At 41.6% G+C, this 24,738-nt stretch overlaps 1 protein-coding gene across 2 annotated transcripts; it reads right to left on the minus strand.

Moving 5' to 3' along the window:
- Nucleotides 1–5,850: 5,850 nt before the first annotated feature.
- On the minus strand, nt 5,851–21,553 carry HNMT (histamine N-methyltransferase). 2 transcript variants are annotated; one of them, XM_073647254.1, is made up of 8 exons: nt 21,432–21,465; nt 17,158–17,236; nt 16,189–16,333; nt 12,109–12,161; nt 9,658–9,765; nt 9,374–9,504; nt 9,089–9,182; nt 5,851–7,170 (listed from the first exon to the last, which is right to left on the minus strand). In XM_073647254.1, the coding sequence occupies exons 3-8, from the start codon at nt 16,323–16,325 to the stop codon at nt 6,812–6,814; spliced, it is 882 nt and encodes a 293-aa protein (XP_073503355.1). In that variant the 5' UTR covers nt 16,326–16,333; nt 17,158–17,236; nt 21,432–21,465; the 3' UTR covers nt 5,851–6,811. The 2 variants fall into 2 exon arrangements, with proteins under 2 accessions (XP_073503355.1, XP_073503354.1); XM_073647253.1 differs by lacking the exon at nt 17,158–17,236 and having other exon boundaries at nt 21,432–21,553.
- Between the last annotated feature and the right edge of the window lie 3,185 nt (nt 21,554–24,738).

Raw genomic sequence — 24,738 nt, forward strand, 5'->3', positions numbered from 1 at the left:
AGGGAATCCTGATCAGATTATGTATCTCCTGTAGGAATTAATGATATTGTGCGGAGACCTCTGTGCGGATTACAGAGCTCTGAAATCCATCTGCACTTGTCAGATTGGCAAATGAGTTAACTCTGGATCCTCTTTCATTGAGTAAAGAAGTGGAATTCCTGCTCTTGCCAGTTGACTTCTTAACTTTGTCCTGAAGAGGTTGTCTCGTAAGATCTCCCTTTTATATTTGTTCTATCGGAGCACCTGGAAAACTCAATGGTTGGTTCCCCACTCAAGACCTCGCTTTATGGGCCTCGGTATGATGGCCCCTGCCCTGATGGACTCAAGACCTCCTTGAATTACAAGGACAACTATTCATCTGAATGACCGGCTGTGGAGCAAATTCCCAGCTATTTGCCTGTGGAAACTCCCGGTAGACCGCCCTATGTGCTGAGCTCTGAAAGGGAATGTCTGATGAATCTTATCATGGAGATATGGGCCAAGCAGTGGTAAAACTACAACCAACAGATTGTAGGGAGATCAAAAAATCAAGAAAGTATTAGTACTGAGGGATTTTGAGTCCTCCAAAGGCATACTATAATAATTCAACTATTTTATGGCACAATCCTTTGTTCTCCTGGAGGTAAGCAGAGTTGGAGATTTGTGGTAGACACTTGTCTTCTTCTCCCCAGTGACAATAAACATGAATGCTTGAACTCATTAACATTAGCACCTAGTAGATCAACTACTGCAACAAGCAGTGTACCTTTGCATCGCTAACATGACTTGTATATATAGGGGCACTGCTCATTACACTAGAGTATCAGAGTTACGTCTTGTAAAGAGCTCAACACCCATGTGTCCATCACATGACTAAGATAAATTTGAGCAGTGCAGCTGTGCATCCATCACATGACTTGGACATTTAGGTGCATGGCTCAATATTGTTATAGAACAGTTATCAGAGTTATGACTTGTAATGAGCCCAACACCCATGTCCATCACATGAGTAAGATAAATTTGAGCAGTGCTGCTGTGCATCCATCTTGTGATAGGGACATTAAGATGTACAGCTTGATATTGTTATAGAACAGTTATCAGAGTTATGTCTTGTAATGAGCGAAACACCCATGTGTCCTTCACATGACTAAGATAAATTTGAGCAGTGTAGCTGTGCATCCATCACCTGACTGGGACATTCAGATGCACGGCTCTATATTATTATAGAACAGTTATCAGAGTTATGTCTTGTATTGAGCTGAGCACCCGTGTCCATTACATGACTAGGATAAATTCAAGTAGTGCATCTGTGCATCCATTACACGACTAGGACATTCACGTGCACGGCTCTTAATTGCTATAGTAAAGACATAAGAGTTATGTCTTGTAATCAGCCGTGTACTCGTGTCTATCATATGACTAGGATAAATTTGAGCAGTGCACCTGTGCATCCATCACATGACTGGGACATTCAGGTGCATGGCTCGTTATTAATATAGTACAAACATCAGAGTTATGTCTTGTAATCAGCTAAACATCCTTGTCCATCACATGACTGGAATAAATTTGAGCAGTGCACCTGTGCATCCATCTCATGACCAGGATATACAGGTGCACGGTTCGTCACAGTTGTAGTACAGTTATCAGAGTTATATCTTGTCATCAGCCGAGTACTTTTGGGTCTTCACATGAACCCCTGGGAGTTCACAATGGAGGTTCCTATTGAATGTCAGCAAGCAGAGATCTTATGAAGGAAAGTATTTGGGAAACAGGTTAAAGGGAGTCTGTTTTCAGAAATACATATGTATACTCCAACTTTGTTTGCTCTTCTAGTCCATTTAAGATACAGTATTGATGATCTATCCTGTGATTATTAATATCAGATTTGTGAGGGTTTGACACCTAACACTGCCATTGATCAGCGATTTTAGGTTCTGCAGCTTCTGGAAGGACAGATCAGTAACAGCACAGCTCCACGCGCTGCGTTGTGGCCGTTCTCGAGTATTGCAGCTCAGATCCTATTGAAGTGAATGTGATCTGAGCTTCAGAATGCGTAATAATGGCCACTACACAGTGTATGGAGCTGTGCTGTTCCTACAATGTGTACTTCCGATGACTTGTGGGGTCCCGGATGTCAGACCCCACTGATCCATCATTCATAATTTATCCAAAACCAGAATGCCCATGTTTCTAGAAAAGTTGGGTGATAACTAACATGTCCACAGTCCCGTCCCCCCTATTTTTCTTTTCTCCTAATATAAATATTATTAGTGTCACTTTCAGATAAACCAACATCATATAAGTTTCCTTAGAAGAGTTTGGATTATAGGGCAGCTTTCCTGGCAGACAGCATTCACGCTGATGAGATGACATCCTATATTTTCTTAAATGATATTTTCTACAAATGCAAGAATGCAGGAAAAAGAGGAAACGAGGGGAAGCGATTTCGGATCCGTCACAACCGCAAATTGATGTGTACGATAATGTATCTTATTTAATAAGTAATCAGCGCTCTCTATATTCGCACGGTGTCCGGCGAGCCGCTCAATCATATTAATTGTTCAAATGAATAGCTTTCATTTGGCTCTCCTTTCGCTTCCATTAATGATCGGGTCCAATCTCGCTGTGAGTAACACACAACGCCTTCTAGAAATAGATACATCCAGAAAGAGCCAGCTACCGCCTAATGTCACCGTCCAAGTTTTTTTTTTTTTTTTACTGAGCCGCAGATTCCACCTTTCTAGTTGAAAACTTTACAAAACTTCCAGAAATAACCTTCAAACTTCGTATTTTCCTCATTTTACAGCTTATATTTCACAGTGAGATTTTCTGTTGATTGACTTCTTAAAGGGCGTTTTGGAATAATTTTCATAATAAGAGTCCAGAAATGCAATATTACTTTTTGGCGCTACTGCTAATTTACATGGCTCTAGACAAAAATTAGTCTCCTCCACCCTCTGGCAGCTGAAAATATTGTCCTTTCTTATTTTCTCAGCTATACGATTGTCCTTTTGCAAAAGTTTTGTTCCTTTCCTTGACAAGCAGATCAGAAAGCTATTGTTACTGGCTACTCTAATGCAAGTAGACTATCACTATACAAAGACCAGGCTGGGGGAGAGTGACTGAGCATGTGTGTCCACCGTCACTCAGTCTATTAGATGGACGTGCACATTACTATACACTTTGAACACCAGGTGGCGCCATGCTATGTAAGTAAATGTCAGAACTCTTAATCATTATTTTTTAAAAGCATGAACATTTTATTTTCAAATATTATTCATTTCTTTATGATATTTGAAATGAAAATTCTATATAATAGCAGGATGATGATTTTAATATATTCTTTTATGAGTAAGAGCTCTGTTTTCCTAACTTCAAATACACTAGTACTGCTTCCTTGCAGCCACCACTGGGGGGCATCTTTGAGCTTATTGCATGCTGCCACTTCTGTCCACTTTTACAAGATGATAATAGGTTAAAATAATAAAAAAAGAAAGCTACTCCTCATCAAATCCCTCGCCGCTCTCACTTAAAACCTGTCTGGCGGTCCCCTGTCCATCTTTACTTCCTGGTTATTTCCTTTCTTACCTTTCTTCTTGGCTTAACATTTCCAAAAATAGTGGACACGGGTTGACCAGGTTTGAAAAAAAATATGATTTTGTGATACTCAGTCTGGAGATGTTAATGTTATATGTTTCCATATGTGGCCACCCAGTGGCCAAGATGTGAATTGCGGTCGGTCAATGATTATGATTGAATGTCGTGATAATGTAGTATTAGATATATATTTCCTATTTGATTTGTGGCATTGACGTCCTTGCCTACACCTTATATTCAGACACCCGCAGTTATAGATCCACGCTCACGTCTCTGGTGTTATATCTTTAATAAAACGCCCTTTTAGGTGAATTATTTGCTTTATTCAGGGACCGACCACGGCATTACTAACAAGGACTCCCGGGCACTCGGCCTGTTTTTTGACAGCACCTGTAAATCAAATTCACCTTCAAGACACACATTCTTCACACAGACGCTTTATCTCACGGATATATCCGAGTGCTGAGCTAACTCATTTTGACGTAGGATCGGGGTAAGGAAGAAACGTCTCTTCCTCGTCTTTCCCCCGTGTTTTCTATCAAGCCTTCAGTTTCTACTTTTCACTGTCATTGCTCATTCAGAACACTGCTGGTCAATATGTCCAATAATAATACCTAATAATTTGTCTCAAATGGCTTGTACAGGGTTAAAAGATTGTGGCTTACTTCCAAAAAGGGCGCCACTTCCGTCCACAGGTCGAGTGTGGTATTGCAGCTCAGTTGCATTGACTTCCATGTGCTATTTCTGTGATTTTTCTAATCCTATCAATACATTTAATATCTATAATAAAGCAGATAAAGGCTACACGGTGACTGGTGAGTTGTCCTGCAAAATGTAAAGCATCAGCCAGGCATAGAAAATAATTTTGGGCATCAGGGTGTAATGTGTTGGTTGTTGAATTCTGAATATTTGGGTCATATTAATATCTATCTGTGCTACAAACTAACTATAGGGGATAGGGCAGTTGCATTTGCAGCATTGGACGTTGCACTGAACCAAGCTCAGGGCGTTCTGTTTGCAGGAATCACTCCACTGACTAAGCGTACAGGTAAGGAAGGATATGCCGTCCTGAGACATGCAAAGGATCTTATAAGGATATGCCGTCCTGAGACATGTAAAGGATCTTATAAGGATATGCCATCCTGTGACATGCAAAGGATCTTACTCTAGATAAATGATCAGCGAAAGGGTTCACAACAAGAGCCACTACTGTAGGGATGGACATAGACAGCAAAGAGCCCCTATGCAAAGGCCATATATGGGCCCCATTGGCCTTTCATCCCTGGTGACTGTTCAAAATACGCTGTCATGTGTGCGTACGTGCAGAATAACACTATTTCTGGACATTATATGACTTGTATCCTGCATTTTGTACCAGTTTTCCCCTCTGCAGTCTATATATCTAATCTACATTTGTTCCTGAGCTAGTGGGTGTCTGCCAAGGCAGCTATACTGTAGTTATCTCCATAAGTAGTAGCTATGATGTCTCTCATACACAGCACACACAGGTACGAGGGTTTTCTGCTTTCATGTCTCTACATAGCACATGTTCAGATGAAGCTTGTGGACATTTTATAGTGGTACCGAGTAGTGTAGCTGTGAATCCAACTCTGGGGTGGGATAAAACACTAGAAAATTGCAGTAAGATCAGTGTATGCGTCTTTGCTTTTCTATGCTCCTCAAGTTGTAGTCTCAACTTTTGGTGAGCTGACAATTCATCTTCTTTTGCGCAAGCCAGATTTTAGCTGTTTTTCAGAGTAAATGGTGAGATTCAGAAGGCAGCGGGAGGAAGAGAAGTGGCTAAATGGAGAATAAGCACACACAGAAATGAAGGAATCTTGCTCTCCTGCCTCAGTGTTGCACATGTCCAGAAATAGCAGCATTAAAAAGGACATTATGCATCAGTACTGAGCAGTGTAGCTGTGAATCCAGCATTAGGTTAGGATAAAACACTTACTAGAAAGCAGTGGCTCTGTCTTTCTGCCTCTCACTCTGCTCATTCCTACCCCCTCTCTATGGGACTTCAGTGGGCAGCAAGTTGTATTTTAAGTGTATTTCTCAGCGAATGACGAATTTCAGAGGCAAGTGGAGAAGAAGTGTCTCGTAAGAAGCATATTTTTACAAAGTTTTTCGTTATAATCACTTGGACTATTGTTTTTATGCAAAGTTTGTTAAAAAAAAACAGTGACCATTTAAGAGCAGTGCCACGGACTATCATGGAAACTTAGATTTTGTGCTCCCGAAACTTTAAAAAACATTTTTAAGAAAAATTGCTATGGTCATTAGTCACATTTATTAAACAAAATATCCATTAATAACAAGAAAAAAAATAATAATAAAAAGAACTCTACAGAATTAAGAAGACGACTGTCGAGCCACAAGGCACAAGCCTCTCCTGGAGCACTTGACATGACGCCGTGACCCAGAGCCTCTACTCTATATTGCTGTTATTCTGTTAGCACAACCGGCCCATAATAAGCCATTAACACGTAATAAGAAGGAAGGAGTAATACGTAAAAAAAAGGAAAAATATGGAAAACAGGAACAGCTTTACCAGAGCTCATATTGTGAGACTTGTTATTTTTAAGGTCATCGTCACCTGAGAATTTGGAGAGCGAAAACGTTAATTAGTGTCTCAAGGAGCTGCTTACGTTGTCTCCATCTTCAGTGACGTCGTGCGCTTGACTTGTAGATTGTACAAAAAGTTCACTTGGAAAAATGGGGCAGATTCGCGAAATTTCTTACTTGTGCATCCATCTTTGATCTGTATTTTTATACAGAAGCTTGAATGAGCCTTTTCTATCTTATGCATTTATGGCATACTGTATCTTCTGGGAGCAATATCTGTTGGAAAGGGTCCAGTGCTCCATGTCTGACAATTCTGTGGGGCGTGTGGTCTACTCTGCTGATGTTTATATGGTTATGGAAAAGGGGCAACCACTGGGTAGAAGTTTGTGGGTTGGAGAGATGTTGTGTATTGCTTAATGCCCAAAAAAATGTACTTAAAAATAAGGAAAAGTTTAGAATAGACCAAGAAGATGTCCAGGTGATTCCCAAAGTTTGTCCCTTCTTGATACTGAATTCTACTCTATCAACGATCCCCAGAATATCAAAAAGTTTACAAATGGGGCATCCAAAAACAGTAAGAATGAGTCAAGGGTTAGACCACTGTTTTTGGAATCGTTTGCTCCCAGTGGACCAGTCACTTGGACTCGCTCATCCTTCGACATCACACCTAGTCGCTCTCCACCACTAGAGCATTGAGATTGTTATTGAAAATGATCTTTCCATCTTTAACGGAGCCGCATCCGGGGCTCTTGAGATCTTGAATTATTTCCTCTCTCAGCTCCGGAGGGGCATTTTTGTTAAACTCGCAGGTCTCTGTTAGAAAGTCCAACAACAAGTCCCCATTCCTATCCCCATCGATGAAACATTCTGTGATGTCCATGTCAGATGGTAGCTCATAACTCTGATACTTTGCACCGTCGGAGGTTAGCATCTCGGCAATGTCGCCAGCTGTGATGTACAGGCAGAGGTCATTAAGGGGCAAGCGGGATCTATACTTCTTCCATAGAGTAGACCATCCACTTTTTCCTAATGGGGAGAAAGAAAAGTCAGATGAAAGACAAAAAAAACCCAAAAAGATATATAGCAAATTAATTTAATTTACAATGTAGTGTGGAGGCGTGGGAGGATGTCCTGTGCAGGTGAGAGGGACTACGTGACTACTCTACGTGAGAAGGACTCTACGTGCCCCCCACTCAAATAACACACTTGCTTATCAAGATACAGGAAGGGGCCATTCCTTAACAGCTTGTCCTTCAGATCTCTACAAACAAATCAGCCATCCCTAGACAGTCGCTCCCTCAAATTTCTGGAAATGCATTGATAACCAGACAGCTGCTCCATTGGATTTCTAGGAATTGATCAAACATTGCTAGGTAGATGCTCCTTCAGTTTTATAGGAATAGATCAGCTGCTCCTTCAGATTACTAGGAATGGATCAGTTGCTCCTTCAGATTACTAGGAATGGATCAGCTGCTCCTTCCGATTACTAGGAATAGATCATTTGCCCCTTTAGATTACTAGGAATAGATCAGTTGCTCCTTCAGATTACTAGGAATGCATCAGCTACTCCTTCAGATTACTAGGAATGGATCAGTTCCTCCTTCAGATTACTAGGAATAGATCAGTTGCTCCTTCAGATTACTAGGAATGCATCAGCTGCTCCTTCCGATTACTAGGAATGGATCAGTTGCTCCTTCAGATTACTAGGAATGCATCAGCTGCTCCTTCCGATTACTAGGAATGGATCAGCTGCTCCTTCAGATTACTAGGAATAGATCATTTGCCCCTTTAGATTACTAGGAATAGATCAGTTGCTCCTTCAGATTACTAGGAATGCATCAGCTACTCCTTCAGATTACTAGGAATGGATCAGTTCCTCCTTCAGATTACTAGGAATAGATCATTTGCCCCTTTAGATTACTAGGAATAGATCAGTTGCTCCTTCAGATTACTAGGAATGCATCAGCTACTCCTTCAGATTACTAGGAATGGATCAGTTCCTCCTTCAGATTACTAGGAATAGATCAGTTGCTCCTTCAGATTACTAGGAATGCATCAGCTGCTCCTTCCGATTACTAGGAATGGATCAGTTGCTCCTTCAGATTACTAGGAATAGATCATTTGCCCCTTTAGGTTACTAGGAATAGATCAGTTGCTCCTTCAGATTACTAGGAATGCATCAGCTACTCCTTCAGATTACTAGGAATGCATCAGCTGCTCCTTCCGATTACTAGGAATAGATCAGTTGCTCCTTCAGATTACTAGGAATGCATCAGCTACTCCTTCAGATTACTCGGAATGGATCAGTTGCTCCTTCAGATTACTAGGAATAGATCAGTTGCTCCTTCAGATTACTAGGAATGCATCAGCTACTCCTTCAGATTACTAGGAATGCATCAGCTGCTCCTTCCGATTACTAGGAATGGATCAGTTGCTCCTTCAGATTACTAGGAATAGATCATTTGCCCCTTTGGGTTACTAGGAATAGATCAGTTGCTCCTTCAGATTACTAGGGATGTAGATTGTGAGCCCCAATGGGGATAGGGATGATAATGTATGTAAAGTGCTGCGGAATTAATGCCACTATATAAAAATAAAGATTATTATTATAAACCCTAGATAATCTGCCAATAGTCTCTATAAATACCTGTGATCCCCAGTCTTAGTTTTCCTCTTGGAAGAGCCACATGTAGGGCCGGCATTAGGAGAGGAGGAAACTGGGGAATTGTCCAGAGTCTCCATCTGAAATCAGCTCGTGTAGATGCATCCTCAATGTTTCTATGTGATGGTGTAATATCTTAGCATTTGTGTCCCCCCCCTTTTTTTTTTTTGACCCAGCCTACACTTCATCTAAAACCGTCCCTGGCACACGTACGCATACTTCTATCAACCCTGGAGGTGCCTCCATATGATGAGTAGTAAATGGTTCTTTTCAATGTCTTACCAGATACAAGTATGATAAGGAGTTTTCCATTTGGTGCCAAAAGGCTCCTGAAGAACTTCAGAGTTGCTGGCACATCTTTTACATAGTACAGCACCTGGAGGAATAAAGAAGAATTAAGAACTGGGTGTCATATATTGTGATACACTTTCCCTTAGAGTCACCCAAGTCCAATGCCCATATTGCCAATGAACATTGCAGGTGTGTAACACGTGTTAGAGCACAGAGCGGTTTCTGACTTTTCAGCTCTCATCAGCGCAGGACAGGCAAACACTACAATACAATTACCTGGATCATGTGGATGAAATCATATTTTCTTTCCGACTTCTCCGTTTTTACTTGAAGCTCAAACTCTGAGGATGTTTTTTTGTGCCAGTTGAAATTTATATTTTCAAGACCCGGGGTCTTGGCAACACGCTCTGAAACGCATCGAGCAGAATCAGATTACAGCCATAAAACAACAGCAGAAAAGACTTCATTCTTTCCAAAGTTCACAAGAAAGTGACACATTGACAAGAAAGTAAAATAAGGTACAAGGTGCACAAAGCAAGGAGCAGGGACAAGACACCTACCCTTGTAGCTGAGCATCTGCTCTGGGCTTGGCTCCACAATGTCAGTATTGATGGGGACGCCGGGATATCGTGCTTGTATTTTGGAGAAGATTTTTAGGTCTATTTCACCTAAATGTAGAATTTAGAAGCAAAGGTGTCAAACGAGCAAATATAATAATGATGAGGTTCAACCTCCAGATTCATCAGTTGCAATTTCTTGCAGTCACTTTTCTTTTTTTTTTTTGTTTTCCAGTAATTTTCTGACGTTTTAACACAACTTAAAATAGAGAACAAGACGCAAATAGTAAAGCCACTAAAAAGGAGCAAAAAGAAAAAGTGGAGAAACAACAATGAAGAATCGGGACCATAGAGTGCAAATAGTAATATCTTCTTCAAGGAACTTGCGCCTCCACAGGTAAAATAAAGCACTGCAAGGTGGCCCATTACAATCAATAGATGTCTACAGCCAGAGTTTACAATGCTGCCTTGGGTGCTGGAGAATGATCCCTCTCCCCTTATTACATCTGCAAATCATGCAAAGCCCCAAGAGAGTTCCTGACTGATTCATTATTATCTAAACCATTAGGTCAACTGCTTTCCTTCTTGGTAATGGGACTGGGCTTTACTGTTTCTTCTTGTGGAGAATGCCAACTGATGGAGGAAGAGTTACAGACAAGGCAATGCTCGCTGGGAAAGGAGTATGCAAATTGGCTATCCTCCATAAGGAAGAAAGTTGACTTTCTGGTGCCATTTATTGGAGATTGTCACCTTAAAAGTCACTGTCCAACTCTGTAAGGAGCCTAGCCACATGTTTTGGGATTGGTGGGGGTCCCAGCAGTCAGACCTCCATTGATCCATTCTCCATTTTCTTGGGGACCCTCCCATTATGATCGCACTCTACCACCGTCACACTAATGATCTCTCAGTGTCTCAGTCTCTACTGCCGCATCAAAGTAAATAGGACCCCATTTCTTCTCAGCTGCATACCCTTTTACTTCCACCAGAAGGCTATGCACAGCCCAGTGCACCTCCCTTCCATCTGCCTTAGCCCTGATTCTCTCTTCTGTAGCACACCCACTTACCAGGGGTCTCTTCTGTAGCCTAACCCACCCAGGGAACTCGACCACTTTAAAGGAGATTGCCTGACAAACAAAGGTGTGAACCCACCTAGACCCTTAGATCCCAACGTGTGCATGGTAATTTGTCATGCTTCATATCCCATAATGCTGTAAAGCCGGCCATAAACTCTAAGTAGCTCTACAGCCTGACCACTATTTCTCTTGACTCCTGGAGAACTCGGCTCAGCAGTTCTTTCTGAGTGATCCATTGTCAGACATTAACTAACAGTGGTTTATCTTCCGGAGAACAAAAAGATCGAGCATTTAAAATTTAAATGGGCCGTATCCTTTTCCCCCCTGGGAGAGTTAGGAGGCCGCCATACTCATTCGATGGTTTGGACAACTTTTATTCATGTATATGGGCCTTTAGAATTATGCAAACCGGGCTCATTGGGCATGTCCTGCCCCACCAGGTGCATCACTGCCCAACATTCAGGGTTGTCCGGCCCTATGATATTGATGATCTATCCTTTGGATAGGTCAATTGTGCCGGCCGGATGTAAACAGTGGATGGAGGTGGAACAGGAGGTCTATGTTCACTGTGTAGTGGTCGATCCAAGAACTGCAGCTCAGCTTCTATTCAACTGACTTGCTCCCATATATCTGGATTGGACCCTACTGATCTGATATTGGTCATCTATCCTAAAGCTGGCCACACACATTAGATAGTTGTCAGCCGCGCGATCGCTCAGACAAGAGCTGTCTTTCTCGATTCCCCCAGCACACAGAAGTGCTCAGCTCGGGACAAACTGCAATCTTTCTGTTCTACAGATGGAAGGAGGTATCAGCGCCCTGAATTCTCCATAGAAATCCACTCTCATTACGTCTGCACATTGTATAATAATTTACGCCCCAATATGCAAAGTCATCGAAAAACTGGAACAAGTTCATAGAAGAGCTACCAGGATGGTGAGCAGACTGTAAACTATGTCCTACGAGGAACGGTTAAAGGATCTGGGAATGTTTAGCTTGTAAAAAAGAAGACTGAGAGGAGACTTAATAGTTGTCTACAAATATCTGAAGTGATGTCACACTGTAGAGGGATCAGCTTTATTCTCATTTGCACAAGGAAAGACTAGAAGCAATGGGATGAAACAAAGGGAGAAGATACAGATTAGATATTAGAAAAAACTTTTTGACAGTGAGTTGATCAATGAGTGGAACAGGCTGCCACGAGAGGTGGCGAGTTCTCCTTCAATGGAAGTCTTCACACAGAGGCTGGACAGACATCTGTCTGAGATGGTTTAGTGACTCCTGCATTGAGCAGGGGGTTGGACACGAGGATCCCGCAGGTCCCTTCCAACTCTTAACAGTCTAGGATTCTATGAGTTTCAGGTACTAAATCTGATCTTACCTGAACCACTTCCTACTCCAAGAACGTTGATGATGGTTTTTCCATTTCCTACACTGAAACACAAACATGATACTTGTAAATAGACACAAATGAGTAATATCTAGAGATACAATTTAAAGGGGTTTACCTGTTTTGGTTCCGGAGGACAGGGGTTTTCTGAAACTACAAAGTCCCTTTAAATCTCTTGGGCCCTAATGTGCTCACCTATAATACTAGGCCATCTTCAAGCACCAAGAAACAGGTTCAACAACTACTTTTGCAATGCGTATAGCTAGTTTATGCTATATGTTTCTGTATGTGCCACCAAGTGGTTGTCATGTGAATTGCTACTTAGGTTTTCCTAGACGGTTGCAAATAAGGTCCTGGATCTTTATTGTGAGAGATAAAAGTGCTTAATCAAATTCAGAAAAAAGGTAAGGGCGGAGGCACACCCCTACTGGAGTTAGTTTGCATCTTTTTGTGCTCCTTTTTAAAAATTTGCAATTTATAAATCTGGCCTAAACCTTATTTACATAGATAAAAAAAACTTGCTTTTTAATTGAGGCAACTACAGCGTAAATTAACAAAAAGTTGCAAATTTTTACACAAAGACCGCAAAAAAAATCTGACGTCAAACCCCAATAGTTTCTTATGCTTCTATCCAGACCAGGGGTGTACAATCTTTTCTGGTGTCAAGGCCAAATTACTGTCAGATGGAACCTAGTCCAGGGGCTGCATTAAAACTTTCTAAAGTATTACAATCGGAGACATGTGTACATATAGAAAGTATATACCACAACTGTATTATCAGGTGCCGTATCCACTTCCAGGACTCCCTCTTATTACAGTATCGGGGTCCCCTTCTCCTCCATTCATACTCCAGCAACTCACAACCATTAAGGCTCAGGCATAAGCATCTATCATGTGCATATACACAATCTGAGTCTGAGGAGACAGCGATGCAGTGTAAAGTATGGGGGGCTACGTTACAGCCAGACCCACAGGAGGTATATTTCAGCTTATGCAGGACTTCCTTTGCAGTCACTCATAGTTGTGTGCTAATACAACACAGCTAAAAAGCGGCTGAAGAAAATATATTGAATGTAAGGACCATCTGTCTAAGCTTCAGATGCATTTTTTTTAACTTAAATACAAATATTTATGACTAATAATTATTATAATGTATGTTGCATTTGGGTTTAATAAAAAAAAAAAAAAAAAAAATGCTGGCTGCAGAATGAGTTAGCTGAGAATTCATCAGTGAGCTCGTCCTGACGGGAGAGTTTGTATCTCTTTTATCTGTCTTTTTCTGAGCTCCTCTGTGGTGACTAATGATGTCACCTTTGATGTCATCTGCTGTCATAAATCAGCTGAAGGAGTTCAGAAAAAGACAGATAAAAAAGTTACAAACTCTCCCGTCAGGACGAGCTCGCTGGTGGATTTTCCTATAACACAAAATTTTTAATGAAACTCTATTTCAAAAAAATATTTTTTTTTACTGAAAATACATGATTTTAGGTAAAAAAAATATTATAAAGTGTTTTAACATCGGAGTGCTGTGGACCTTTCTGATTAGCAGGGTCCTGGGGTTGAATCCTTACAATTGAAATCAAACAGAAACAGCGCCATACGTAGGTTTGTGGCTGTGAGTGGTATTGCAGCTGAATATCCCTTCATTGTGCCGTTTGGTGGGGGATACTTGAGAAAAACTCCTTTATTCTATTATAGGTTATGGTAAAAATCACTCAGCAGGAGCTGACCTGGGGGCTTCAGCAGAGGGTGCGACCGGGCCCGTGCAGGAGGGGGGTCCACCAAGGACGCACATTCAGCTGAAGTGCATTAGAGTGCAGGACCCTCTACCTGCACTGCAATATACGCCACCAGCCAATCAGAGGCCAGCAGCTGATGTCGGCGTGTCCGGTATTGCTTTCGCATGAGAGTGACGTCATGCATCGTCATAGCAGGCACGCCGATGTCTGCTGATGGTCTATGTGTCGTCTACAGGAGAGGACGCCGCACATCGTGGGATCGGAGGAAGGTGAATAGAATGGCCGAACGGGCACATATATACCAAGAAGGGGCCCAGCATGGGGGACATATATACCCGGAAGGGGCAAAGGAAGGGGGTATATCTACCAGGAAGGTGCAAGGATGGGGTACATATATACCAAGAAGGGGCCCAGCATGGGGGACATATATACCAAGAAGGGGCAAAGGAAGTGGGGTATATATACCAGGAAGGTGCAAGGATGGGGTACATATATACCAAGAAGGGGCCCAGCATGGGGGACATATATACCCGGAAGGGGCAAAGGAAGGGGGGTATATATACCAGGAAGGTGCAAGGATGGGGTACATATATACCAAGAAGGGGGCCCAGCATGGGGGACATATATACTCGGAAGGGGCAATGAAAGGGGGGTATATATACCAGGAAGGTGCAAGGATGGGGTACATATATACCAAGAAGGGGCCCAGAATGGGGGACATATATACCCGGAAGGGGCAAAGGAAGGAGGGTATATATACCAGGAAGGTGCAAGGATGGGGTACATATATACCAAGAACGGGCCCAGCATGCGGGACATTATATACCCAGAAGGGCCAAAGGACGGGGGGTATATATACCAGGAAGGTGTAAGGATGGGGTTCATATATACCAAGAAGGGGCCCAACATAGGAGATATATATACCCGGAAGGGGCAAGGAGGGTGGACATATGTACCAAGAAGGGGCCCAGCATAGGGGATATATATACCACGAAGGGGCAAAGGAAGGGGGGTATATATACCAGGAAGGTGCCCAGGATGGGGACATATCAGGAAGGGGCCCAGGATGGGGGACATATATACCTGGAAGGGATCCAGGATGGGGGACATATATACCTGAAATCGGCCCAGGATGGAGGACATATATACCTGAAATCAGTCCAGGATGAAGGACATATATATCTGAAATCAGTCCAGGATGGAGGACATATATACCTGAAATCAGTCCAGGATGGAGGACATATATACCTGAAATCAGTCCAGGATGGGGGACATATATACCTGAAATCGACCCAGGATGGAGGACATATATACCTGAAATCAGTCCAGCATGGAGGACATATATACCTGAAATCAGTCCAGGATGGGGGACATATATACCTGAAATCGGTCCAGCATGGAGGACATATATACCTGAAATCAGTCCAGCATGGAGGACATATATACCTGAAATCAGTCCAGGATGGAGGACATATATACCTGAAATCGGCCCAGGATGGAGGACATATATACCTGAAATCGGCCCAGGATGGAGGACATATATACCAGGATGAGCCCAGGAGGGAGGACATATATACGAGGATGAGCCCAGGAGGGGGGACATATATACCAGGCTGGGGATCATATATACCAGGATGGGGGACATATATACCTGGAAGCAGGGCTGTGGAGATGGAGTCGGAGTCAGAGCCCATTTTGGTGGAGTCGAGTCGGTAGAAAATGGACCGACTCCGACTTCTAAAATATATAATAAATTGGGTACAGTAGTTCAATGTAGTTTGTTCGGAATATCTTTTCATAAGAATTTGGGAAAGTTATGAAATGTCCTATAAATGTCTGTCCTATTCCTGATCTAAGGGTCTGGACTTTTAGCTGAGATGAATCTGTGCTACAATAAATTTATCACTTAAACATGAGCCGAGTATGAGGGAGTCGGAGTCGTGGCGTTGGAGTGGGAGTTGGAGTCGCTGTCATGGAAATTGAGGAGTCGGAGGATTGGCTAACCGACTCCACAGCCCTGCCTGGAAGGGGCCCGTGATGAGCGACATTACTACATAATGAGGGGGGGGGGGCAACACACGTGTCTTAATAGGATTTAGAACACTACAAGGCTCCATACATCTGCCTAACATGCAGAGCGGGAGGCCCAGGACCAAATTTTGCATCAGGGCCCATCGGACTCTAGTTATGCCACTGGACTTCAGCTTTGAGTGGGGTTGTAAGCGTATAAAATCCCATCCATTGATCCCACTGTGTGAGGACAGGCGGTAGTAGGGCAGCACATCCAGTATTGCAGTATTATAGGCGATAATATAAGGAGGTGAGGGATTACCTGGACACCACGTCGGGCAGCCTGCTCTCTATATACTGCTGCATGCACTGGTGCTCGGTGGAATTCTTAAGGAAGAGGCGGAAAGACTCCACGTATCTGCTGTTATCCGAGAGCAGGCTTCTCATCTCAGTCTCCATGTTTCTTCCTGTGCAGCAAGGAGGGGAGCAGAGAATGAGTCGTTCTTGTGTTTTTCTTGGCCTCCGTACAAGTTCCTGCCTGAGAATTGATCTCTCCTCAATTAGATACAGCGGTGCTGGATAATCTAGGTAGATGTCAGCAGCGCCCTGTGTACTGATCCTCTGCACGATCCCAGATCTCTGCAACACGCAGACCTTCTATACTGCGATATTGTGCAAAACATTGGAAGAGGGGCCCTTGGGACCCCTAATGTGAGACTACTAACACACATTACTGCAAGGTCATAATCCAAGGCGTCCGAGGCATTTATGAAGTACTAGGCAACCAGTACCCTGCTCTGCACTGATGAGGGGCAAGAACCCTGAAACAGGTGTCTAATAATGGGGAGTCTTTCCCTTTGGAGGAGGCTCTGGTTTGGCTAATATCCCTGGTCATGTATCAAAGCTCATGAAAGGGGAAGACACTTATTTACGGGGTAGCTACCCCCAAAAGGGACACTGGAAAAACAGCACTAGACATCACACAGTGCATCAGTTTTGCCCCGAGGGTTCCTTTAATATGGGAAAGCTGTTGACATTCTAACCATTTAAAGGGCTTGTCCAAGATTAGAAAAACATGGCTGTTTTTTTTTTCCAGATATTGCAACACTCCCTTACCATGCTTTTTACATGGTATTGCCAATTAGCTACATTCACTTCAGTGGGACCGAGTTGCAATACCAGAGACAACCCATGGTCAGCGGTGGCACTGTTTGTGAAACAAAGTAATCTAATTCTGGGAAATCTCATTAAATAATAATCTGTATGTTAATATAGGACTTTCAGCTCTGACCTCGATCCTGATCAGACTGGAATCCAGTGGACTTGACACGTATTGATTATCACTCCGATCAGTCAGGCACAGACAGGTCCTATTGAAAATCGAAACAAATCTGAAAAGGGATCGTTCCAACGGGACAACCTTTTGTGAGAATGAACCAACATGGAAATTAGATGACCTTTGGTCCAGCGTCTCACACTGGCAATCAACCTTCGAACCCCTCTCTTCTCCTTCTATAGGTTTTATAAGCCCTTAAAGGGGTCATCCATATTTCATGTCACTCCAACACAATATACAATGAGAAGAGTCTGCATCACTTTAATCCATCCATTAGGTAGAAATGACTGAACAGCGAGATATGTGACAATAACAGATTATGTTTCCTCCAACTTCAAGGCTTTGATGGATCATCTAGAAGCCCCGAGGACAAGAAAACCCCAAACAGCTAAAGTCACAACTATATGTCCAGGAACAACTACAGCCATGATATGAGAGCGCTGCTGGTATTCCATTTTTTTTTCCACAATGTGAAAACTGTCACACTAAGGCTGCGTTCACATGACGTTGTGGTCACACGTTATTGGCTCCTGTGTGAAGCCATGAAAAATTGGTCTTGGATGCGGCTCCCAATGGAGGCCTTCACTACAATTAGATGGACGGAGTCACTTTGTGCTCTGTCTGGCCTCCGTTTTGGCCTTTTTGAGGGAGGCACAAAATCTTTCTCAACTGTTCTTTTGGACAACAAAATGACTCAGTCAGCACAGTTATAGCAAATGGCTCCAACCCAGGCCTGTTTTTCAGGACTTCAGATGGAAGCTCCGACGAGGCAACTTGTGTCCCAAATGTAATGTGAACATAACCTAAGTCGGAAGCCGCTGGAGGCTTTGTATCCTCTGTGGTGCTGAAATATGGTGCTGTTATCTTCCCTGCAGTCTGTCCGAGTGCCGTGGTTCTCTGTACACCAAAGACATCGCATGGCACCACAAATAATGCCCCGTACAACTGGAGATCTGGATGCAACCAGGGATGTGACGACTAAACAGTTCCTCATAGAAGAGTAAATCTGAAAGCAACTGTAGATAGGACAGCAAATCTAATAGTTGTCCACCGTAAAAGTGTGAGCAGTGGAAGGAATCATAGATATTACAGCCTGGAGAACCGTGCGTCTGGAGGCAACCACTCTACAGACGTATCCCCATATAGTATATCACTGTACATCTCAAAGCCACCATAGATATGAGACCCCAAATAGTCCATCACAGAGAGCTACATCTGAAAGCCACCATAGATGTGAGACCCCAAATAGTCCATCACAGAGCACTACATCTAGAAGCCACCATCAATGTGAGACCCCAGATAGTCCATCACAGAGCGCTACATCTAGAAGCCACCATAGTTTTACACCCCAATACTGCATAGGTGCATTGTAACATAGCGAGGGGGTACCTATCCTTAGTGTAATAGTTTAGGAGACACCAGTCTTCTGCCCGTTCTTTCAATAAGAAGGAGTTACACTGACCCTGCGCGTATTTGGAGCAGCTGAGAAAAGCAAACAACAGTAGAGAGGACTCGGTGGCAGGTTCAAAAGAGAATGAGTGTTACAGTGGACGCCGGCCAATGCAAGTTCTTCTGGACAGCTTTGGTCCTGTGCAGTTTTTTGGGAAGGCAGACCAGAGTCTTACATTGAAAGATCACAGAAAAAACAGCAAGGCCAAACCAGGGCAGACAAACCAGAACACCTTCAGAGGGCACCCGGGGCACCAACAACATGGCTAACCGGAGAATAGAATTCTATCATTATTGTGCTGAGGCTGCTGGGGAGTTTCAGATGAAAGAAGTTCTTGCTCTTTGGAGACTGCACATACCGTGGGTACGGAAAGTATTCAGACCCCTTTAAATTTTTCACTCTTTGTTTCATTGCAGCCATTTGGTAAATTCTAAAAAGTTCATTTTTTTCTCATTAAAGTACACTCTGCACCCCATCTTGACTGAAAAAAAAACAGAAATGTAGACATTTTTGCAAATTTATTAAAAAAGAAAAACTGAAAGATCACATCGTCATAAGTATTCAGACCCTTTGCTCAGTATTGAGTAAAAGCCCCCTTTTGAGCTAGTACAGCCCTGAGTCTTCTTGGGAATGATGCAACAAGGTTTTCACCCCTGGATTTGGGGATCCTCTGTCATTCTTCCTTGCAGATCCTCTCCAGTTCCGTCAGGTTGGATGGTGAACGTTGATGGACAGCCATTTTCAGGTCTCTCCAGAGATGCTCAATTAGGTTTAGGTCAGGGCTCTGGCTGGGCCAGTCAAGAATGGTCACAGAGTTGCTCTGAAGCCACTCCTTTGTTATTTTAGCTGTTTGTTTAGGGTCATTGTCTTGTTGGAAGGTGAACCTTCGGCCAAGTCTGAGGTCCAGAGCACTCTGGAAGAGGTTTTCATCCAGGATATCTCTGTACTTGGCTGCATTCATGTTTCCTTCAATTGCAACCAGTCGTCCTATCCCTACAGCTCAAAAACACCCCCATAACATAATGCTGCCACCACCATGTTTCACTGTTGGGATTGTATTGGGCAGGTGATGAGCAGTGCCTGGTTTTCTCCACACATACTGCTTAGAATTATCACCAAAAAGTTCTATCTTCATCTCATGAGACCAGAGAATCTTATTTCTCATAGTCTGGGAGTCCTTTATGTGTTTATGAGTAAACTCTATGCGGGCTTTCATATGTCTTGCACTGAGGAGAGGCTTCCGTCAGGCCACTCTGCCATAAAGGCCCGACTGGTGGAGGGCTGCAGTGATAGTTGACTTTGTGGAACTTTCTCCTATCTCCCTACTGCATCTCTGGAGCTCAGCCACAGTGATCTTGGGGTTCTTCTTTAACTCTCTCACTAAGGCTCTTCTCCCACGATTGCTCAGTTTGGCTGGACAGTCAGGTCTAGGAAGACTTCTGGTTTTCCCAAACTTCTTCAATTTAAGGATTATGGAGGCCATTGTGCTCTTAGGAACCTTGAGTAATACAGAAATTGTTTTGTAACCTTGGCCAGATCTGTGCCTTGCCACAATTCTGTCTCTGAGCTCCTTGGGCAGTTCCTTTGAGCTCATGATTCTCATTTGGTCTGACATGCACTGTGAGCTGTGAGGTCTTATATAGACAGGTGTGTGCCTTTCCAAATCAAGTCCTATCAGTTTTATTAAACACAGCTGGACTCCAATGAAGGAGTAGAACCATCTGAAGGAGGATCACAAGGAAATGGACAGCATGTGACTTAAATATGAGTGTCTGGGCAAAGGGTCTGAATACTTATGACCATGTGATATTTCAGTTTTTCTTTTTTAATACATTTGCAAAAATTTTTACATTTCTGTTTTTTTCAGTCAAGATGGGGTGCAGAGTGTACTTTAATGAGAAAAAAAAAGAATTTACCAAATGGCTACAATGAAACAAAGAGTGAAAAGTTTAAAGGGGTCTGAATACTTTCCGCACCCACTGTAATTCTTAATTTTTTCCCACCCTTCTCAAAATTAGTTTCTTCAAATTACCTACTGCCAATCATTGCAAAGATCATTAAAAAGAAAGTGGAGTGTCCCAAGATTGAACCACTTCTCACCTTCAGAACTACACATTTGAAGACCACAACCCAATCTTGTACATTTATACAATCTGGAACATCTCAAATCCGCCATGGACATAACACCCTAATAGTGCATCATGGAACCATACATCTAGAAGCCACCATGGGTCCCAATATAAAGCTGTATATCCGGATGCACCCAATAATATCAGACCATGAGTGGGATCCACGAATTGTAGTGTAATGTCTGTGCCCGGCTCTGCATTCTCGAAGACTTTCTGTGACTTTCTGCAGAATACATATAACTCAATGTAAATGTGGACCGACCACAGCAGTAACTGCAGGGGCAGAACCATAGTAGGTGCAGGGGCTGCAATCTCTCCCGAACCCTGAAGACTAAGGGTCCCCATGTGAAAAGACTATTACTATTAAAGACCTGTGTGGGTTGTGTTCGAGATTTTGCATTGGGGCCCACGAGCTTCAAGTTACGGCACTGGTGACTGGCTGTGATAGATTGTAGCACTGCAGATAGTCTCATGTATCCTAGGGGAAACACTGCAGACAAGAAAAAGGAAGCAGAGGGGGCAGATGGTGGAAGTGGTGGACGTCCCCGGTGTCATCTCCATGCCCTCCGGGGGACGCTGGCTCGCACATGGACATTACTGAGGCCCTTGAGCTGGAGTCTTGTCTGCCGCTCTCTCTGTTCTGTACTCACCACCGGCTGCTGTGACTGGAATGGGAAGTTTTTGTAGACTCGGCCTCTCCCCTCCCACAGATTCTCGGACAAGCGAGTGCCCAGGAAGTGACTGCGGCCTGTAGAGACACCACAACAATCCTGTCTCTCTGTACAGAGAAGAGACAAATTACAATCCTCCGCAGCGTCTGCATTTTTGGGAAATCTCAAAGCCCTTTCACCAGCGCCCCATTTTCCACTGTGTTTTTTGTACAGAAAATTTTTGTGCGTCTAAAGACGCTGTTGAAGCTGTGCAATTTTTGTGGATTCTTTTCTCCATAGAGAGCCTATAAAAAACCAATGTGGCATTTTTAAGTGCAGGATAAGAGACCTTCTGTTAAAGAAAAAATGCATTAAAAAAACGCTGCTTCAAATCTGCACCAAAAACGCATCACACTAATCATACCTGATTGCAAGAAGTCCTAGTGATTAATTAGGAAACACTTCTAACAAAACAGGATAATTCAAAGAGAATGTAGACACTGCCAATCATTTGTATCCAAGTGTAACAGGATCTCTACAGAATAAATGTAACGTATGAACATAGTGGCAGTATAGTTATAGTTACATTTCTGTGCACAATAGCAGTATTAGTTATATTCTTGTACATAGGGGGCAGTATTATAGTAGTTATATTCTTGTATATAGGCGGCAGTATTATAGTAGTTATATTCTTGCATATAGGGACAGTATTATAGTAGTTATATTCTTGTACATAGGAGCAGTATTATAGTAGTTATATTCTTGTACATAGGAGCATTATTATAGTAGTTATATTCTTGCATATAGGGAGCAGTATTATAGTAGTTATATTCTTGTACATAGGAGCAGTATTATAGTAGTTATATTCTTGTACATAGGGACAGTAATATAGTAGTTATATTCTTGTACATAGGAGCAGTATTATAGTAGTTATATTCGTGTACATAGGAGCAGTATTATAGTAGTTATATTCTTGTACATAGGGGCAGTATTATGGTAGTTATATTCTTGTACATAGGAGCAGTATTATAGTAGTTATATTCTTGTACATAGGGGCAGTATTATAGTAGTTATATTCTTGTACATAGGAGCAGTATTATAGTAGTTATATTCTTGTACATAGGGGCAGTATATATAACTATAAGAATATAACTACTATAATACTGCCCCTATGTACAAGAATATAACTACTATAATACAGCCCCTATGTACAAGAATATAACTACTATAATACTGCTCCTATGTACAAGAATATAACTGCTATAATACTGCCCCTATGTACAAGAATATATCTACTATAATACTGCTCCTATGTACAAGAATATAACTACTATAATACTTCCCCCTATGTACAAGAATATAACTACTATAATACTGCCCCCTATGTACAAGAATATAACTACTAAAATACTGCCCCTATGTACCAGAATATAACTACTATAATACTGCTCCTATGTACAAGAATATAACTACTATAATACTGCTCCTATGTACAAGAATATAACTACTATAATACTGCTCCTATGTACAAGAATATAACTACTATAATACTGCCCCCTATGTACAAGAATATATCTACTATAATACTGCTCCTATGTACAAGAATATAACTACTATAATACTGCCCCTATGTACCAGAATATAACTACCATAAAACTGCTCCTATGTACAAGAATATAACTACTATAATACTGCTCCTATGTACAAGAATATAACTACTATAATACTGCTCCTATGTACAAGTCTATAACTACTATAATACTGCCCCTATGTACAAGAATATAACTACTATAATACTGCGCCCTATGTACAAGAATATATCTACTGTAATACTGCCCCTATGTACAATAATATAACTACTATAATACTGCTCCTATGTACAAGAATATAACTACTATAATACTGCTCCTATGTACAAGAATTTAACTACTATAATACTGCTCCTATGTACAAGGATATAACTACTATAATACTGCCCCTATGTACAAGAATATAACTACTATAATACTGCTCCTATGTACAAGAATATAACTACTATAATACTGCTCCTATGTACAAGAATATAACTACTATAGTACTGCTCCTATGTACAAGGATATAACTACTATAATACTGCCTCCTATGTACAAGAATATAACTACTATAGTACTGCTCCTATGTACAAAGATATAACTACTATAATACTGCCCCCTATGTACAAGAATATAACTACTATAGTACTGCTCCTATGTACAAGGATATAACTACTATAATACTGCCCCCTATGTACAAGAATATAACTACTATAATACTGCTCCCTATGTACAAGAATATAACTACTATAATACTGCTCCTATGTACAAGAATATAATTACTATAATACTGCCCCTATGTACAAGAATATAACTACTATAATACTGCCCCCTATGTTCAAGAATATAACTAGTATAATACTGCCCCCTATGTACAAGAATATAACTACTATAATGCTGCTCCTATGTACAAGAATATAACTACTATAATACTGCCCCCTATGTACAAGAATATAACTACTATAATACTGCCTTTATATACAAAAATATAACTACTATAATACTGCCCCCTATGTACAAGAATACTGCCCCTTATGTACAAGAATATAATTACTATAATACTGCTCCTATGTACAAGAATATAATTACTATAATACTGGCCATATGTACAAGAATATAACTACTATAATACTGCTCCTATGTACAAGAATATAACTAGTATAATACTGCCCCCTATGTACAAGAATATAACTGGTATAATACTGCTCCTATGTACAAAAATATAACTACTATAATACTGCCCCCTATGTAGAAGAATATAACTACTATAATACTGCTCCTATGTACAAGAATATAACTACTATAGTACTGCTCCTATGTACAAGGATATAACTACTATAATACTGCCCCCTATGTACAAGAATATAACTACTATAATACTGCTCCCTATGTACAAGAATATAACTACTATAATACTGCTCCTATGTACAAGAATATAACTACTATAATACTGCTCCTATGTACAAGAATATAATTACTATAATACTGCCCCTATGTACAAGAATATAACTACTATAATACTGCCCCCTATGTTCAAGAATATAACTAGTATAATACTGCCCCCTATGTACAAGAATATAACTACTATAATGCTGCTCCTATGTACAAGAATATAACTACTATAATACTGCCCCCTATGTACAAGAATATAACTACTATAATACTGCCTTTATATACAAAAATATAACTACTATAATACTGCCCCCTATGTACAAGAATACTGCCCCTTATGTACA

This window comes from Phyllobates terribilis, unplaced genomic scaffold (assembly GCF_046119375.1).
Source record: "Phyllobates terribilis strain yellow unplaced genomic scaffold, ASM4611937v1 Scaffold_9__5_contigs__length_417890890, whole genome shotgun sequence".
Lineage (NCBI taxonomy): Eukaryota > Metazoa > Chordata > Amphibia > Anura > Dendrobatidae > Phyllobates > Phyllobates terribilis.

Bases quoted from the DNA above. Each gene is read 5' to 3' on its own strand.
- HNMT (XM_073647253.1), bottom strand. From the start codon at position 16,325: ATGGAGACTGAGATGAGAAGCCTGCTCTCGGATAACAGCAGATACGTG. The intron at 12,162-16,188 runs GTAATCCCTCAC...TTTGTGTTTCAG, and splicing joins CTGCCCGACGTGGTGTCCAG to TGTAGGAAATGGAAAAACCA. The intron at 9,183-9,373 runs GTAATTGTATTG...TTATTCCTCCAG, and splicing joins ATTTCATCCACATGATCCAG to GTGCTGTACTATGTAAAAGA.